The sequence below is a fragment of the Nyctereutes procyonoides genome, unplaced genomic scaffold (genome assembly GCF_905146905.1).
Source record: "Nyctereutes procyonoides isolate TBG_1078 unplaced genomic scaffold, NYPRO_anot_genome, whole genome shotgun sequence".
Taxonomy (NCBI): domain Eukaryota; kingdom Metazoa; phylum Chordata; class Mammalia; order Carnivora; family Canidae; genus Nyctereutes; species Nyctereutes procyonoides.
This window is the reverse complement of record NW_026575047.1, coordinates 42764051-42783013: the sequence shown is the minus strand read 5'-3', so window position 1 is coordinate 42783013 and position 18963 is coordinate 42764051. Positions and strand designations below refer to the sequence as shown.

Sequence of the window (18963 nt, the reverse complement as noted above, 5' to 3'; positions counted from 1 at the left end):
GGGCTTTTGATTCATTTGTTTTGTTGGGTATTAGGAACAGAGATGAAGATGAAGGAATTCCCAGCGAGAATGAGGAAGAAAAGAGGATACTGGACACCAAAGCCAGAGAACTGAAAGGTAAGGCTGCTGGAAGTATCTGAGACCTCGTTTGCAGATCATGTGCAGGTGTGGAGTCTTCAGGGGGCTCCTGGAGTGCTGTGGCCCCTTGGCTGCACAGCTGTCCCAGCAGACATGTCACAACGGGGAGGTGAATAGGTTTTAATGAAAGAGCAACTGAATCTGAACTGGCATGGATCCCAAGTCCTGTAAAACGGCCATCGTAAGTTGTCTGACACCAGATCAAGAAGACATTGATTCTCTTTTTTCACTTTATGTGTTGTTGGTTGGACCTTAGTGACATTCTTTGTACTTTGTCGTGGAAGAATTTGCTAAAACTCACATATTCAAGGTTCAAACAGAGAGAGGGGTACTTGAAGAAAAGAATTTTCCAGTTAAGCAATTTTTATCAGTTACCCTTGCTGCTGTGCTGTATGTGCACCATGAGTTAGAAGGTGGTTCTGGGAGAGGTGTTCATTGAGTTATGCTCAACCTCTGTTCATTGAGTCCCTGCTATTGGTGTAGTCTGTCAACATTCATGTGTGCCAGTCCCCATTGTGCAGATGAGAAAACCGAGGCCCATGAAGGCCATGCAGTCCAGAGTCACATATGCAGAGTGTGACAGAGGGTTCTGCTTCCCTGCCTTCTAAGCAGCAGAGGCAAGTGCTCCCCTCCCCGCCAGGGCTTGCTGAATGTTCCCAAGTAAAGACCCAGCTTCAGGTAGAAATAAGGCCCAGAGTCAAGTCAATGTCAGCACCCAAGGAGTTCAGTTAGACAAAACAATAATACTGTTTCAGTGGGGGTGTGGGGAGGACGCAGATTTAGGCTGAAGCCACAGTGACACCTGATTTATTGGCCCGTAATTAGTATGGCAGGGATGAAAAACTTGTTTTCTTCATATGCATGAGGCACCCGGCCATGCATAGTGCTAGGTGCTGGGGGAGCAGATATGCCCACAGCAGCATCCCTGCTGTCAGGGAGTCCCGTTAGCAAAGGAGACGTACATAAATGATGGGTCTAGACCTCAGACACAGAGAATGCGGGACCTAATCCTGCCTGTGGTCTCCGGGGAGTCAGGGCCAAGAAATAGGGATTTAGCTGGAAAGACCAGGGCTTGAAGAGCGACAAAGGAATGGTAAAATCTGTGTAGCGAAATTTCAACCTAAATGGTCTTCATTGACGCTGAAGCCAGTGGGAGAATTGCTTGAGGGAGTGGGGGAGCTGCAGGGAGTGGAAAGCCTCGCTTGGAGGCTCATGGGAGAAGAGTGGGTGTGGAAGGCAGGGCGGGGCCAGGAGACAGAAGTCCTCCCAGGTCTTTGGTGGCCCAGCTCTAGGATGAAGGTGGTGTTGGCTAAGGAAGGGATCACAGGCCAGAGGGAGGAGAAGGACGGCAAGAATAGAGAAAATGCTTTATGACAAGCTGAGGTCGAGCTAGCCACAGGACGATGGGACTCTGACCTGGTGCTCAGAAAAGGAGGCAGGATTCAGGCTGCTTTACGTGAGTTACCAGCACATGGGAAGTCCCTGAAGCTGTGGGAGGGCATATCTCCAGAAGGAAGCATGTGAAGTGTAGGAGACCGCCCAGGATGGAGCCAAGAGAGAACCCTAGGTGTTACTCACTGAAGATGGCAGCAAGAGAAACCAATGATGTCCTCCAAGTGAGGGGCGTAAAGGGTTTGAAAGGAGGGAGGAGAGGTGCCTGGGTGACTCAGTCGGTTCAGTGTCTAACTCTTGATTTCAGCTCAGGTCATGATGTCAGGGTCATGAGATCAAGTCCTGTGTCAGGCTGTTCACTCATCAGGGAGTCTGCTGAAGATTCTCTCCCTCTCCCTCTGCCCCTTTCCACGCTCGTGTGGTAGGTAGGTGGGGGGGGGCGGGGAGGAAGGAGAGAGAGAGAGAGAAAGAGAAAAGAAAAAGAAAAAATCTTAAAAAAAAAAAAAATAGAGCGGAATCCTCCATGCTGGAAAAGATGAAACACAGGCCTCATTGGATGAGTAATGAAGGGTAGCCTTGGAAAGAGCAGCTGCAGACAAGAGTGGGTTGAGAAGTAAACAGGAGGTAGGGGAGTGGAAACAAAGGAAGGCTTCTTATGTCACAAATTCTGATTTTGTCTCCAAAGATGTGGGATGGAAATTGCCATCTTGGGGGGGAGGGGGAGGTGCAGCTGTGTTCTCTGTTGTCCTACCAGTGGCCACAAGGTGGCATTTGTGTCCCACTCATCTCTTACTAAACACCCTTAGAGTCACCAGACCTTTTCTCCATTCCCCCTTGCAGAGCAACTTCAGCAGAAGGACCAGCAGATCCTCCTCTTACTGGAAGAGAAGGAGATGATTTTCCGAGACATGACTGAGTGCAGCACCCCCTTGCCGGAGGATTGCTCCCCAACTCACAGTTCTAGAATCCTCTTCCGCTCCAACACAGAAGAGGCTCTCAAAGGAGGACCTTTAATGAAAAGTGCAATAAACGAGGGTAACTGCCCCTCTTAATCTCTTCCCAAAGTGCTTTATGCACTAATAGTATTTACTAGTTTTTACTTTTCTATTGTAAAATAAAGCACAAATACAGAAAACAACCCAAAACAAATATTTTGTTTAGTAAATTATTATCAGGGGAACTTCCTTGTGACTACTACATGGGTCCAGAAATAAAATGTGGCCAGACACCCCAAAGCCCTTCCATACGTTCCCTCCCTCCCTCTAAAAAGGAACGGGTGCTGTGACTTACACGTTTCCATACAGTTCTGTGGCTAACGGCCTATGTGTAGACACCATAAAAACTAGTATTTTTTTCATAGGCTTTTTCGGATTCCTAATTTCCTGGCCTCCCCACCATCCCTTTCTTTTCCACACAATTTATCTTTGAAGAATCTGAGCTTTTTGACCTAGAATGTCTCTCACAGTCCAGCTTTTGTTCATGCAGGGGTTCTGTTCTGTTGCTAGTTCTTTCAGAATTGCAGCTGGATTCAGTCTTAATTACTGAGCCTTGATCCCTGTGGTAAGCTGTGTTCTTGGAGTGTTGTGCTCCTCTTTTGGAGGTACAAGATAGCTTTGCTAGCTGCCTCCTCCTTTGTAGCCTAGAGGAAAGGGAAAATAAAAGGATAAATATTTTATTTTTCCCCCTTTATTTACCAGTTATCAGGATAGTGAATTGTTCCATGGTCATCCTCTAAAGGTGACCAGTACTTTTTAGATATTACTATATAGACTTATGAGTGTAAACTTGTTTGATGTTTTTCAAGTCCCTACAATTCTTATCCTTACGTAAACGTTCAGAATATCCTCTATTTGCCAACTAGCACCTCTCTGTCTGGCTCCCAGGTGCTTCTGTCATGATCCCAAGAGTTTCTGAGAGCTTCGATGCTCTTTGATAAATTAAGATGTTCTAGACTCGTCTTGTTCTCTGCCCAGATCTAGAGTCATTTCTCTAAGGAACTCTTACTTCTTTTAGTGGGAAATGATATTTTAAGACCACAGTCTGGGCAATAGGGATGGTCATTGCTGCTGGGGTTTTCATGACATCGTTTGTCATTTTGGATGTCTGAAGCTCATCCTTTAAGTAGATGTCTCAGGAGTGAGGCATGTGAGGACAGTGTGCCCTGTATCCATGCACGCTGTTGATAATTGTGGTACGCAAACTTGAAAGTCTGCTCTGTGGGATATGGATTCCTTGGTTCACTCTTTCTTCCCTTGGGTATCTTTATTGTTCTTAAATAATGTCCTTCCTTTTTTTCTGATGTAAAGCGTTGCTGTCCACATACGATCCTAACTCGATTCAGTTTGTGTAAGTCACATGCTTTCTGCCTAGGTTCCCAAGAGCTATTTGGAAATCCAGGTAGTTTTACTGGCACATGCCTTAGTGTTGGGGTTGTTCTGGATCGATGCTCTTAGGTTCACAGTGCTCTAATTTGATGTGGTTTCAGAGTTCAGAAAAATATTCTTCATTTAAAGCTTTTAGTATTTTTTCCTCTGTCCTCGTTTTGATTTTCTTCTTCAAGAGCTCCCATCACCCACATGCTGGATCCCCTCTGCCTGTCCTCCATATGTGCTGGTCCCTTCACACTTTCTCTCTGTTCATCTTTTTAATGTTTAATCTTCCTCCCACCTCTGGTAAGTCATTTTCTGTTGGGTTTATTTTTCTCTTGTCTTCTAGTTTTCCTTTCTAAAATAATTGTTTCTCTTTGTTCCCACTTCTTGGAATCTGTGTGTCCTGATTCTGCCCTGGGTCCCTCCATGCCTGTGTCCTCTCCATACAGTAAGTAGCTCATCCACTGCACGGACCTGTCTTTCTGATGTGCTGTTACCAGTCCATGCAGGGAATGGAGTCTCTTTTTCTTGCTCTCTTTTTCCATAGTGTTGTGTGAGATTTGACTTTGATGTTTCCCAGTTGCTCATTTTTACATGAAATACTTTCCTAAGTTTTTAAGTTCAGATATCTTTTCTCACTTCACAGGACTCTAATTTTATTCCACTTTTAGCGCTTTCTCCTTTCTGTGGGACACTGCTCTAGAAGAGAAGCCTCACTGCTCAGATTTGAGACCTCAGATCCTTAGATTACTCTGGTCCCTTGAACTCACTGTGCCAGCGGGCAAAAACCCTGCCAGTTTCAGCACTGCTCTCAAATTGGCCCATCTTGCTTCCCCAGGAATTCTTTTTTGCTACTTTGGGCCTGACTCTAGAAGGCCATGCTCCTTCCAGTAAATGACTATCTTCCCTGTGCCCTTTCAAATTTCCTCAGCCCCATGTAAATAAGACTGAAGGCTTCCTCTGAATTTCCCAATAGAATCCAGAGCTGAAACCTTTCTCTGAGCGAAGAACGTCACTGAGTCCCTCTGGAATTTTCTGATCATGCTCCCTACATATCATGTATTACCATGATATTTTCTTTTTCTCAGTGGAAGGTGAAATATCACTTTTGCACATTTCCTTTTTTCCAGTGGAGATCCTTCAAGGTTTGGTGAGTGGAAGCCTGGGAGGCACACTCGGGCCGGCTGTCAGTAGCCCTGTTGAGCAAGAAGGCATAGTTGGCCCTGTTTCCTTGCCTCGGAGAGCAGAGACCTTCGGAGGATTTGACAGCCATCAGATGAATGCCTCAAAAGGTAAATGATTTAGGAGCGCCTGGCTGTCTTAGTAGTCAGTAGAGCATGCGGCTTTTGCTCTCAGGGTTGTGAGTTCAAGGCTCACCTTGGGCCTAGAGCTTACTTTAAGGCGGAAAAAAAAGGATAAATGATTTAGAACCCATACTTCTGTAGATGATCCTTCTGTAGACTATCACACACAACCAAAAATGTGCTCATTCTGGTAGCTGCATCTCCTCTGTCCCAGTCAGTAGAAGTTTTAGTGAAAGCTCATTTAGTAGCTAGCTGCTAGAACACTCAAGAATCTCTATCAGTGTCATGCTTACTTTTAATAATAAAAAACAATTTCCTGGGATCTCTGGTAAGCTGTGGCCAAAAGAGTAATGATACTCATTTTTCCTTTCTGCTTCTAATTCTTCTGCGGCCACAAAATTCTTAATCACTTAGCTGCCACCAAGCGGCTTCCCCCTTTTTGACAATAATAAGATGTAGGATTACCACCATATCTCTAAGCTATATATTTTGTATGCTTTTATTGGTTAATCTGTTCCACAGCTTTATTCAAAACAAAACAAAAACTTGTTTGTTTCAGGAGGTGAGAAGGAAGAGGGAGAGGATGGCCAAGATCTGAGGAGAACAGAATCCGACAGTGGTCTGAAAAAGGTATTTTTCTAAAATGCACCACCCAAGACATCCTTGGCACTTCCCTCTACATCCATAGACTTTGCAGTTAATCCACTGGAATCTTATTTTGGATGCCTGACTTGCTGTTAATTCCTACTTTAAGAGAAAAACACATTTTTAAAGAAACCCTACAATTAAAAGTACCATATCACTGGCCCTTTGACCTCTCAGGCTCAGAACCCTGAGTTTACTTTACGTTCGTGGCTCCCCCTGCGGCCCCAACATCAGGAGCTTTGTGTCAGTGGCCCATACCAGCCTCGACTCTTCAGGGGTGTCAGTTAAGTCCAGCCTCAAATCTTCATTATCCTGCAGCAGGAGGCTGTGCTGGAAAAGAGTAAAAATGAGAAGCCCAAGCATAACAGACACACATTGAATATTATTTTTGCCCCAGGATCATCTTTTTCTTTTTCTTTTAAATGCATGTTTTTTGTTTTATAGGGTGGAAATGCTAACCTGGTATTTATGCTTAAAAGAAACAGTGAGGTAAGGGCATTACGAGCTATGTATAAGAAAAGGATTTTGTTATAATTGCTAGGCTGAGGATGCTTATTTGTGTTTTGCTGTTATGAACAAGCTGACTCCTGGCCTTGATCTGTGCACTTAACCGTGCGGTTGCCACTTCCATTTACCTGGCTGTTCCCTGGCCCCGGGGCCTCAGCCTCGGATTGCTCCAGACTTCTCCATCCTGGAGAAGCAGGCCTCTTGCTCTCTGGAAACATGCAGGGTCACATAAGCCTGGCTCTATGGACCATGGCACCTCCCCTGTAGGTAACTGCGCAGTAATATCCTGTCCTGCAATGACTCAAGTTGCGTTTTCTTTGAGTGCTGCTTTTCACTCGCTGCATGTCCCTCTGTGTCACGCACAGAGTGGTGTCACTGCTCTTATGGGAGAGGGGATCTTCCTTCCCTTCGTGGGTTCAGTTCTGCCCACCCTGCTGGGAGCTGTGCCTCTCTGGCTCTGGTCCCCTCTTCCTGCCTTTTCCCTGCAAATCTGTTCCTCTTCCCTGCAAATCCTGTTCTAGGCCGCCACCCTCTCCACACTTGCTTGGCTCTGATCGACTAGAATGCTTGTCAGCCAACCGGAGTTAGACAACAAATGACAGTGGCTTTATGGGGTGCCCCTCTCTGGGTGCTCTTGAGTTTCTTCTTACTTTAAAAATATATTTATTTATTTATTTATTCATGAGAGAAACAGAGAGGCAGAGGCAGAGGGAGAAGCAAGTTCCATGTAGGGAGCCTGATGTGAGACTTGATCCTAGGACCCTGTGTCACACTCTGAGCCCAAGGCAGATGCTCAACCACTGAGCCACCCAGGCTCTTGAGTTTCTTCTTGCTTTTAACATAATATCTTAAGTCCCTGACGAACATGGTTTTAAAATTTTTAATTAAAGGGAACTTCCCCTTCCCCCCCCCCCCCCCAAAACTTGTTGGCATGGAAGTGTAAAAACACATGGTTTTCTGAAGGCCTCCCCTTTGGTGTGCTTTCCTTAAATGAAATAAACTTACTCTCACACAGACTGTCATTCTCTGTACCTGCTGCTCCAATGAAATTTCGCTCTTATTTTTCTCTTTGGTAACTTCTTCCCCTGTATTTTGTGACAAGGGTTGGGTAAGAAACTACCAGACCGGGGCATTTCAGGCACTCTAGTGAGGATAACACTCTGTGGACCACGAGCCACTGTCAGAATAAACTGAAAAGAGGAGTAAAAACTGTGTTCTCAGAAGGGCTATAAGCCTAATAATTTTTTGTGTGTTTTGTTCTAAGTACAGTTGATCCTTGAATTGCATGGGCCCACTTAATAGGTTTTTTCTGACAAATATAGTGCAGTGCTATAAATATGTTTTCCTTTTGATTTTTTTAGTAACGTTCTCTTCTAGCCTACTTTTATAAGAATACAGCATGTAATACCTATAACGTACCAAATATATGTTAATCAGCTATGTTATGGGTAAAACTTTGGGTCAACAGTAGCTGTTAGTAAAGTGCTAGGAGTCAGAAGTTATAGGTGGATTTTCTACGGTGCAAGGGAACTGCTGCCCCAACCCCTGCATTGTTCATAGGTGAGCTGTATTATAAAAGAAATATGTGGTCATAGTAGAAAGTTTGAAAAATGTCCAATCATGAAAAAAAGAATAAAATGATCCCACCACTGAGAAATAACTGCTGTTAAATGTTTGGTATTTATGTTTCCAGCCTTTTCTTCTGCACAACATGTATTTATTTAAATGTATAAGTTTGTGTGGGTATGACTAGTACAAAAATAGTTCTGTACAACTTATACCAAATACTCTCTGGAGCTTTGTGTCCTTTTTTCTCCTAACACACATTAGAAGCATTTCCCCAGAGCAGATTTGTACACACATGCTCTTTAACAGTTGCATGTTATGTTGTATGCCATCATTCAGTTCTTCCTCTAGTTTGTGTGTGGAATTTAATGCAGCAAAAACAGCTCTGTGCGGCGCTACTGCACTCGAGAGAGAAATACTCATGGTGTGCTCCCCTTCCCTCCACACAAGTCTGTCCTTGCTTTCACCAGCATTGGGAACAGTCCACTTGTAACTGACATTTTGTTGGTTTCATAAGTTCAAGTGGTATTTTATTTTTCATCTGTTTAATTTCAAATAAAGGTGAATCATTTTTTATAGGTCATATAATTGGCCATTTATATCTCTTTTACAAATTGCTGGTTTGTGTTGCCTGTTTTCTTACTAGGTTATTTGTTTCTCGTTGATCCACAGGAGCCTTTTTTCATTTGGCTTTGAGTGTCCCTGCATTACATGTTTTAATTTTATATTTCATATAGTGACACTTGGTGCATCTGTGATTTCTTGCATTGATTCTTCAAAAAGTCTCTGTTTCATCATGAGAAGACATTCTCATATTTTCTTACTCTCTTATGATTCTTTTTTTTACACTCAACCTTTTAAATCTGTTTGAATATTTTTTGTGTGAGCCAGGATCCCAACTTAATTTTTTCCAAAGATTTATCCATTTTCTGAGAACAATTTGTTGAATATTCTTTCCTTCCCCAGTGATTCAGGAATGCTAATTATACACTAACTTCTTGTGGTTTGCTCAGGGCTTTCTGTTCTGTTACAATGGTGTGCACGTCATTTTTATGCCAGTAATCTTAGAGAATTGGAGCTTTACAATGCCTTTCTATGTGTGCTGATGGCCCTCCTACACCGTCGTTTGGTTGGCTTGATTTTGTTGTGTATCTCTTGGACATTTGTACCTGCTTATTCTTTTTGGTGCTTTCAGTATAGAAACATTGCATTCAGATGCAGGCTCCTTGCTGTGTGTTCAGGGGCTTATGTTGCCAGACAGGACATGGTGTGGTGGGTTCTGAGACTCTGGTCTGAGGTAATGTTTCCATTCCTTGCTTTTGCAGCAACTTGTCCAGAGTGTCATTCATCTCCACGAACTCCTAAGCACATTGCAGGTATGGGCCTTTCTCTTTTATCCTTTCACTCATTCGTTTCAAGAAAAATTGTTAAGGGTATTGTTGGCCTGGATCTTTGAGGTATGTGGGCTGCTCATAGGTAAAATGGAGCCTTCAGTCAAGACAAGGCTAGCTGTCAGGATGAGAAAGGGTATAAGATGCAGTGCTTAGAGCGTCACTGACCTTCTAAGAACTGATGATTGATGATAGTAGACTATACATAGGTGCTGTAGATAACCCTAGGGCAAACCCCATAAAGTGCTAAACATGGTTTGGATGTTTTCTGTCCAGAAAGGCTTTAGCATGATTTTAAGTTTCAAAATGGCTGCGTAGTATGTGGATAGGGAAGCCCTCCTCAAATAACTGCTATCTAATACTTTCTGGGAATTATCCTTAAATTCTGCCCATTTCCTTTCTGCAAGCTATAACATTATCCAGTTCCCACTTCCTCACACCTCCAGAACACATACAGTCTCCACCCCAGGCAGTGTCAACAGTGTGTGACCAAGTGTAACAAGACTCGGTCCCCACACAGTTGACATTCCTGCATGAGAAGTGCCCCAAGGGGCGGGCACTTGGCTCCAAGGTTGTAGTGGAACACTCTGACCAGACTGGCCTAAAAAGTGAGGGGGAATTGTAGGCTGTCCTGAGCCCGGGGCTGGACTAGGGGTAGGGCCAGTCACACCTCCCTACTTCTCTTGCCCCTGCCCAGGGCGTGGTGCTGCAGCAGGACAGCTACATCGAGGACCAGAAGCTGCTGCTGGCAGAGCGTGCACTCACCCGGAGTTCATCGCGCCCCAGCTCCCTGGTGGAGCAGGAAAAGCAGCGCAGCCTGGAGAAGCAGCGCCAGGACCTGGCCAACCTGCAGAAGCAGCAGGCACAGCACCTGGAGGAGAAGCGGCGGCGCGAGCGCGAGTGGGAGGCCCGCGAGAGAGCACTGCAGGAGCGTGAGGCCCGGCTGGCGCAGCGTGAGCAGGATGTGTGGCGTGGCCAGCAAGACCTTGACCGTGAGCGGGAGGAGCTGCAGCACAAGAAGGGTGCCTACCAGTGTGACCTGGAGAGGCTCCGCGCAGCCCAGAAGCAGCTGGAGCGTGAGCAGGAGCAGCTGAAGCGGGATGCTGAGCGACTCAGCCAAAGGCAGGTGGAGCACGACGCATGTCAGGTGAGGCACTGGAACGGGTGAAGGGGGTGCTCCCGGAGCTTGCTTAGCCTGGACGGGGTTGGTGGGGACAGGGGCACCGGGGTCTGTGGGGGGGGGGGCGAGCCCCCGCCCTCTCTGAGCTTAGGCCATGGGTGTTCTGCGGGCATTTGGGGAACATGGATACCTGTGACTGAACTGCCTGTCTGTTGGCACTGGTCTGGTGTTGCCATCTTCCAGGGATGAAATAGGTTAGCAGAGAAGCAGGTTAGCTTCCCACAGAGGTGTTTGAGGTATAGGGTGGGAGCAGGAATGGGCTCTGCATGATGCTCTTCAAGACAGGATGGATTCCATCCGCATCCCAATAACTCAGAAGCCCCTCCCTGCAACACCCCTGCATGGAACACCACAGATCTGATGATGCTCCTCTACCTGGTTTCACCTCTGACTCCCTACCACCCTCTTAACCTGACAGGCTCCCATCGTCCCTCAGCCCTGAAATAATTCTCCATGGCCCTGTGTGATTCAGTCTTCACCCAAACATCTCTCCTGTTTCTTCAGGAATGGGAGTTCTTTACTAAGCTGCGTCATCCAAGATAAATTAATTCTTTCTGCTGCTGCTGACATTAAGTACATGTAATAAAATTAATAATGGTATCAAAACTAATAATTGTAATGCTTTCCCAGGTACTACTTGGGGCAGGGAGGAGTAGCTAGTCAAGACGTCCTGAATCCTTATACTGTGAGTGCCAAGGTGTCCAAGGAAGTGGGTGCACACCAGGCTGAAACTCCCCAGTTGACCTCAGCCAGCATTTAGTGAGTGGGCACTGGGAATCCCATTGGCACCTTACTTAAAACCTCGTTTGGAACATGTGCAGGTGTCATATCAACATACTAAGCTGCTGAGGATCCCATCCTTCTTTCCGAATCCTGAGGAGCCCCCCATGCCATCTGTACCTTCGATAGCCAAATCAGGATCCCTGGACTCAGAACTCTCAGTATCCCCAAAAAGGAACAGCATCTCTCGGACACACAAAGATAAGGGGCCTTTTCACATACTGAGTTCCACCAGCCAGACAAACAAAGTACCCGAGGGTCAGAACCAGACCCCAGTACCTGCCTCTGCCTCCACCCGCCTGTTTGGGTTAGCTAAGCCAAAGGAAAAGAAGGAGAAAAAGAAGAAGAACAAAGGCAGCCGCTCTCAGCCCTGTGGTGAGTTACCCACGCCAGGTCCCCTCCAGCCCCATTGCCCCCAGATCTTGAAGGGTGGGCAGGTTTCCATAGCATGGGGATGGTTAAATTGGGGCCATTCAGGTGTGTGCTGTCTTGCCAGGCGCACTTGCTTTGCCTGTGAAGGCTGCTGGGACTCACACCTGGAATACCAACTCTATGGTCATTTAAGACATCCTCCCCCCTTGTGCACACGTGTGCCCAGGAGAGTGTGCAGGTCTCATATTCCAGGCATCTGTTCCCCAACTGAGGGACCCAGATGAAGACTAAAGTCTCCCTGCTTCCCTGTAGGGCTGGTCCAGTCACCAGTAGAGCTCGTACTTAGTGAGCACTTCCAGGAGCTGGCTGTGTGAAGCAGGTGATGCTAAGCCCAAGAGAAACTAGGAAATGGAAGTTCAGAGAGACCAACAGTTGTGCTTGCCAGCACAGAGCTTGTGATTAAACCCCACTAACTGAGGTTCCCAGTTTGGGCACCACTTTCCCCAAAGTCCTTCCTCTGTTCCTTCTCATTAGGATTGCTCCCTCTGCTTTGTGCAGGAGAGCAGCTTGTCTCTGGGCCTGTTTGTGAATAGGAAGTCTGGTGCTTTGTCAAGTGACAGTGAAGGGTGCCAGAGGACCTCATTTACTAAACCAGTTAAGGAACCCTGGCCTGGAGAAGGGGTGGGTTGCCTACCAGGCCATCACTGGTTGCATCCCAGAAGACTGGGGTTGAGGAGAAAGGGAAGAGAGTTCAGTGAAAAGAACAATTGTTTTCTGAAGTTCTTTCTCCGTGGTTTCTCCTTTACCAGATGGCCCCGGGTCAGAAGTACCCGCAGAGGGTGAAGAGATCTTCTGCTGACGCTGCCCTCTGCCAGGGCCACCACCTCCTGTCCTGGCCCGTGGTTACCAGCCCCACCTCTCCTGCTGTTTCTGGGTGTGGTCTCTTACCTTGGACACCCATGCTGCCCCAGGTCCTGGACCAGAGTGACAAACGGTCTCTAATGTCAGGGTGGGGCAGGGGACCAGGATTCAGTGGCTGCTCACAGCTCCCAGATTGGGGCTGGCCCTACTGAGGGTGTTACACTGAAAGTAGGTGGTCCCAGAAGTCCAGGTGATGGTTTCAGACATGTCAGGAATTTCTAAAGGCTGAAAGAAGTTTCCAAATAAGGTCTAAAATTCTACCTGCCTTTTATTTGCGGGAGACAAGCAACAGTCAAGCAGCAGCAGATAATTTGGACTTGGTCTGTGTACATAGTTACCCGTCTGCATATACCCATGGGGCATACCAGAATCAGGCACCATCTGTAGGAGGTGCTGCCCCGCCCTGCCTGGAGGACACGCAGGCACTCAGCAGTCATCCCCTAGCCCTCCAAGGCGGCTTTCCTATAACCCTACTCTGTGCACACACCCCTTTCTGCAAGTATTTCTCATTTCATTTTAGAAGCGATAGCAAACATTTGTGAAAACCAGTGAGAAAAGGCATGACATGTTTAAAAAGCATATGTGTGTATATATAATCTGTACCACCTTGATTTGGGTGTTTGTCATTTAAAAAAAAAAATCTAGTTTTAACATGAAATCCAAAGAAATCTTACACTTACTGGTTTTCCAGGATGTTTGCCCGCATACTCTGGGCAGAGATGAAGTAGAGAATCTCCTCATCCCTACTCCTGCCTTGTGACACTTTCTGGTTGTCACTGACTCGCAGCCTCCTGGCAGCACGCCAAGGGAAGTTGCTTCTCCGGCACTGAGGTGGTCCCCACCCCAGTACCAGGACAGCTGGCCATGTCAGTTCAGGTGAAGGAATTTGGACCACAGGTAGTAATTTTTACATTAGTGCAGCCCGATCGATAGCTGGCCCAGGTGTGGCTTGGAAATGTGCTCATCCTCTATCAGGAGGCTGGGGCACAATTCGATTTCTTCAAACATTTTTCGAATCTAAAGGTCTGTTGGTTATTGTACTCCACCCCCTGATGGTGCCACAGATGCGGCCTGGTTACTCTTCTCTTCCTCTCTTCCTCTCTTCCACACTGTTGGTGATCTGTATTTGCTGGAGGCTCGTCACCGGCTAGTAGGAGCAGGACCGTTCATTGAGTTCCTCTGAGGCCCCATCTCCCTGTTGGACTCACTGCTCCCTGTAAGGGGAGACCCTGGAAAAGTCTGCTTTAATTATGCCCCGGGTCCTGCCCCTCAGAAGCATGGGTCTTTGAACATACTTCTTAAACAAAATCTGTAACTTGGTGCTTGTTGATGAATTGCAAGCTGGCCTTGCAGATGGAGATATTTATCTTTCAGTTTATTTGAAAGAGGTCTGGTTTAACATTTTTAGGTTAGGTTTGTTTATTTATTTGTGTGTGTGTGTGTGGTGTGTGTGTGTGTGTGTGTGTGTGGGTGTAAGTGAACATACTAGCCCAACGGTTTCAACCATCTGATCAATGCAGAAAGTGAATAGCCAACAGTGCTGCTCACTCCTCGGTGTCTGTCAAAGTGCTTTGAGGGCCCAAAAGAAAATTAATGGTTAGGGAAGGGGGATGCTTTTCTTCTCTCCTCTCATCCCCACCTCATTATCTGATCAAAGGATGTCATCTTCCTTACTGGAGAGTCAGAACCTGCCACCTCTGAGTTAATCACCTATTCCTATTGTGGAGATTTCTTAGTCTTCAGAAACAGACTTTAAGACCAAAACTGGCTAATGGTCTTTTGAACTCTGATTCCCCTCCACCCACCCCTAAACAGTACAGTTAAGTTCCTTTCTTGCATCAGTCCAGCAGAGCCTGCCATGGTTTTCCTCAGATTCACACAGTGCCCAGCTCTCTTGGGCACCAATCCCAGCTCCCCACTGGGGCTTGCCGTCCCACTGGACGTGTGCTGTCAGAGGAGATGGCTGGCCAGAGAGGATGGCTCCGGGCACTCGAAGCCTGGCAGCTGGGCCACCCTGTTTCCTGAGCCTGCGGCAGGAAGGGCTCAGAGCTGACCACATCAGCCCCCACGTCTGCTCTCCACAAGAGTGCTCTGGACCCTGGGTCGCTGTCCACTGCTGCCTAGCTTGATGGCAATTTGAAAGTGTCTTTTACTCTCAACTAGCTATAACGTTTAAGTGGCTTTGGTTGGGGCGATGGTGGTTTTTTTTGTTTTTTTTAAATGGAGACCTCGCCTGCACCCACACCCCAGTAATTTAATTTGGTCAGGTTCTGGCTGGACAAATGTAGAATCGTAATTAGAAAGTAGCTTCCTGCATCCACCCCATCTGGCCACCTCCATTCAGAATCCAGGCTGCCGTAGGAAGAGACAACTACTTAGTAAGACCCGTGCTCTGACTTGCCTTTCCCCTCTCACCCCCAGGAGACTGGATCCGGGGGACCTCCCATTGTGCTTGGAGAGCTACCTGGGTTGTTGTTACTTGTGCTTGTGACCTTGAAAACCGCTCTGGTTACTGAGTCTAAAGCCCCGTCTGGGTCTCCCTGTGAGAAGGGGTCGTCTGCCAGGGTGACTCAGATTCAGTTCCCCATTGTATCTTCCAGCAAGCTCAAGAAATCAGATGCTTGACGGTGTGGTTGAGTTTTGGGGGTCAGGTAGAGACACTAGCCAAGAGTCCCCAAGTTCCCAGAGTCAAGGGAATTTCCTGGAAAGAGGCTGCATCTTCTCAGTCTATCATCTCAGAAGTGGTCATCCTGTTTGGGTGACACGTGCACTTTAAATGCTCTCGTCTGTTGGCTTCATTTTTGAGACAATCAGCTGTGGTAACTGTTTCCTTCTTTGAAAACGAGAGGGTTAAAAGCATGCAGATCGCCATAATCCAGCCTTTGCCAACATTCCATTCTCCGCCCCCACGAGAGTGATCTGTGCCTCATCAAGATTTTTTTTTTTTTTTTTTTTGAAAAGGTACGAATCTTACCTTTTTCCGCCTTCTGTCTCAGGGTAGCACCACTCAAGTCCCTTTGAGAAGAGAATGTTTCTCTTATTCTCTTCCTCAGCCCAAATTGTTCAGACCCTTGGGGTTTGTTGTACCTTTCCGGGGAGGGAGCTGGAGTGGGGTGCAGGGTGACGGGAGGCAGAACCTACCCAGGAGGCCAGGACATCATCCACGAGTTGCTCCTCACAGAAGTACTTGCTGTTTCACCACTTGGCCTCTGAGGCAGCTTTTCCAGAGCCAGTTCTTCCTGAGGATTCTGTTATTTGCTGGGGGGTGGCAGTCCACTGCAGTGTTGGTGGCCACTTGTGCCCGGGCCAGCCCCACCTGGGAGGGGGTTGGAGATGCTGTCTTGGTGAGTGGCCGTCCCCAGGGTGGCTTGGATACCCTTAGAATGTGGAAGCCCAAGCAGCCCTTTAGGGTCAGATGGTGGTTGAGAGACGTGTGTGCCTTGCCCACCCACCTTCTGTCTGGACATACATGCTGGTGCTGCAGGCCTGGGCGCCAGCCCCATGCTATTGCTCATTGACAGGCAGAGACGAAGAGGAGGGCAAAGAGTTTGTTGTGGTTTGTGTCTGTCTTCGTTTTTCTTCCAATGTAGCCTAACATTCCTAGTTAACCAGAGCTTTGGAATCTACTGCCTGCTGGCCAGGTTTTAAAGTGAAAAGTATTTTAATGCTGCCGTAAGAATAAAAACAAAAAAAGAAGGGAAAAAACAAAAAGGCTTCTTTCCTTCTACTTAACTAATTTAATTTGTCAAAAGATTGACAGGCCTGCAATTGAATTGAATTGAATTAATTCTCCATCTTGCTAAGGTTTAAAGCCGGGCAAACCCTGCTGGCTCTAGTCCTCCAGCCACAGACATGACACCCTGCTCCGCACACCCGGCCTATGCTGGGGGAGCTCCTCCCTGCTGCAAAGCAGAGGGCACTGCCCCCCACCCCCACCCCGGCCCAGCCTCTCCACCCCAGAGCCTCACCCAGCTTGAGCTCTCCTGCCTTCTGCAGCCACCTTCCAGGGGCCCGCCCAGTCAGCTTGCCCATGGTCACGGTTCAGCCTGTGGTTTTCTGTGTTCCTTGCCCACTGGGAGCGTGGGACACGCCCGGACCTGCAGGAGGGCAATTACCGTACACCTTATACCTCTGCTTTTGTTGTTTTCAAATGCTAGATGAACGTTTCTGTGCTAGGTTCTTTTAAATAAAAAGGGGTTAAAACCCAAATGCTGTATATTAATTTGTAATTATGTATAAAGTAAAGCAGTTTTACAGTAAAACTGTAAAAAATTTTTTCAGTGTGTTTTCTGGGATTTTGCCACAACATACTGGCTTTGTATTTTATTTATCTTCCTCTCTAGTTATTGGCTTCAGACTCTACTTGTAAAGTCCCCTCCACCCTTTCAAAAAATAAATGTCCTTTAAGTCTTGATGTTGCCATATCCTATTTTGTCCCCACGGGCTTCCTGGAGAGCATCCCAAGACATTCAGGGCTCCTGATAACAGGGTACCCCCACACTCGAAGAAGAGCCCTCTCCCCAGAGAGAACTTGTAAGCACTCAGTGGCTCCTCAGAGGCCTTTTCCTGGGGCTCAGACACAAAACCCAGGGGTGACAGGCCAGCCGTGAAGCAAATCCCGTGAAGCAAATCCCGTGAAGCGGGATTTGGGCCTGGAATCAAAACTATTTCCAGTCATATCAGTGCAGTAAAATTGTCCTTTGCTTATAGGTTCTACTCTGTAAAAAGAATTGTTTGCCTGCCTTTGACAACTTTCCCCACCCCATGCCCCACAGACACAACTCGATAATGCTCACATCAGTGCAAACAAGCCAAAGACAAACTCCACAACTATAAATGCAGAAATGAGACCAAACAGATGACAGCTGTCCACGGGAGAGAAACAGACCATCACACCAGGGAGCCCCCGTGGGGAGGATGAATCCCCATGACATCTTGCTTTGAAAACTAGAAGGGCCGAATTTCACAAGTTCTTATGACCTTAAAATCAGCCAGCTTGGCTCTTGGAGTCTGGAGGGTCAACAGGAACCAGAGTCCCCACCCTTAAAGAGGCAGCACAACAAACAGCCCAGGGAGGTAGTGACCTGGACATACAGGGGCAGAGTTACTAATCTCAGAGCATGGGCAGGAGGGGCAGAGGTTATCGGGATACTCCCAGGAACAAAGGAGCTGCCAGATGCCATTTCCTGCCCCGGCCCCCTGCCCCCGCCCCTGCCCCCCAGCATCAATACACAGCCGCCTGCAGGAACCAGCCAGCTGATCTTCACTATCTAACTTGCTGACACCCCACCCCACTCCCTGCACTTTGGCAGATCGATCTCCTCCAGCCAGTCCTGCCTCAGTCCCAGGGATGCCAGTCCCTTATCCCAGGAGTCTGCAAACCTTGCAAGCACCTTACATCCTACCCCCATGCAGATCTGCCCCTTCCACCAGCCAGCCTTGGTCCCATCCCCCACCCCCACCCCTCCCCGTGGCTGCAGGTCCCCTCCTGCAGAGGACTGGCACACAAACCTTGCAAACACTGCACATCCTGCCCAGCACACTTTGTAGATCTACACCCTCCAAGACACTCTTGGCAGGAGCCCATCCAAAGCGGTGTCACAAGCCACACACTGTGCACGCAGCCCAGACAAGATCCAGCACCATTCCAAAGAGGCTCCTGCCCCAGGGAGAGGGAAAAATAACCATAAACCACCAGTCAGGCTGCAGACCTCTGTTCTGACAACAAGCCCCACCCAACAACAAAACCTCAGGGACAACACAGGGAGAGTGCCCTATAGTTTGGTGATACTACATCTCTGGCAAACATCTGGTCTGACTGAACTCTGGCCCCAGACAGCCCCACACTGGTCCACTAACAGTAGAGGGACCAAACTCTGCCCACAACAGGGCAAAGAGAGCCACTGCAGATGACTGGACTGGAGAGAAGATGCTCAGTGACAAAAGTAGGCTCCATGCAACACACACAGGAGATGCTCTCGAGGAGCACATGGATCGCTCAGTTGGTTGGGCACCTGACTCTTGACTGACTCAGGTCACGATCTCAGGGTCATGAGATTGAGGCCTGCATCAGACTCCACACTCAGTGCAGAGTCTGCCTGAGATTCTCTGCCCCTCCCCCTGCTTGTGTTCTCTAAATACATACATAAATACATAAAGTCTTTTTAAAAAGAAAAAGGGGGAGATCCCTGGGTGGCTCAGCGGTTTAGTGCCTGCCTTTGGCCCAGGGCACGATCCTGGAGTCCCGGGATCGTGTCCCGCGTCGGGCTCCCTGTGTGGAGCCTGCTTCTCCCTCTGCCTGTGTCTCTGCCTCTCTCTCTATGTCTATCATGAATAAATAAATAAAATCTTTTAAAAAATAAAATAAGATAAAATAAAAAATAAAATAAAAAAAAGAA

The 18963-nt window shown here is 47.5% G+C and overlaps 1 protein-coding gene across 3 annotated transcripts in view; it reads left to right on the top strand.

The window, feature by feature from the left end:
* AKAP13 (A-kinase anchoring protein 13) overlaps window positions 1-16979 on the top strand; it is a 324337-nt gene extending 307358 nt beyond the window's left edge. For all 3 annotated transcript variants that reach the window (XM_055326518.1, XM_055326519.1, XM_055326520.1), the window contains 9 exons: window positions 35-117; window positions 2371-2565; window positions 5030-5191; window positions 5763-5833; window positions 6293-6337; window positions 9247-9297; window positions 10010-10459; window positions 11314-11647; window positions 12454-16979. In XM_055326518.1, coding sequence (XP_055182493.1) covers window positions 35-117; window positions 2371-2565; window positions 5030-5191; window positions 5763-5833; window positions 6293-6337; window positions 9247-9297; window positions 10010-10459; window positions 11314-11647; window positions 12454-12503 — 1441 coding nt within the window. In that variant the 3' untranslated portion in view covers window positions 12504-16979. The remainder of the gene's footprint in view (window positions 1-34; window positions 118-2370; window positions 2566-5029; window positions 5192-5762; window positions 5834-6292; window positions 6338-9246; window positions 9298-10009; window positions 10460-11313; window positions 11648-12453) is intronic.
* Window positions 16980-18963: the final 1984 nt, after the last annotated feature.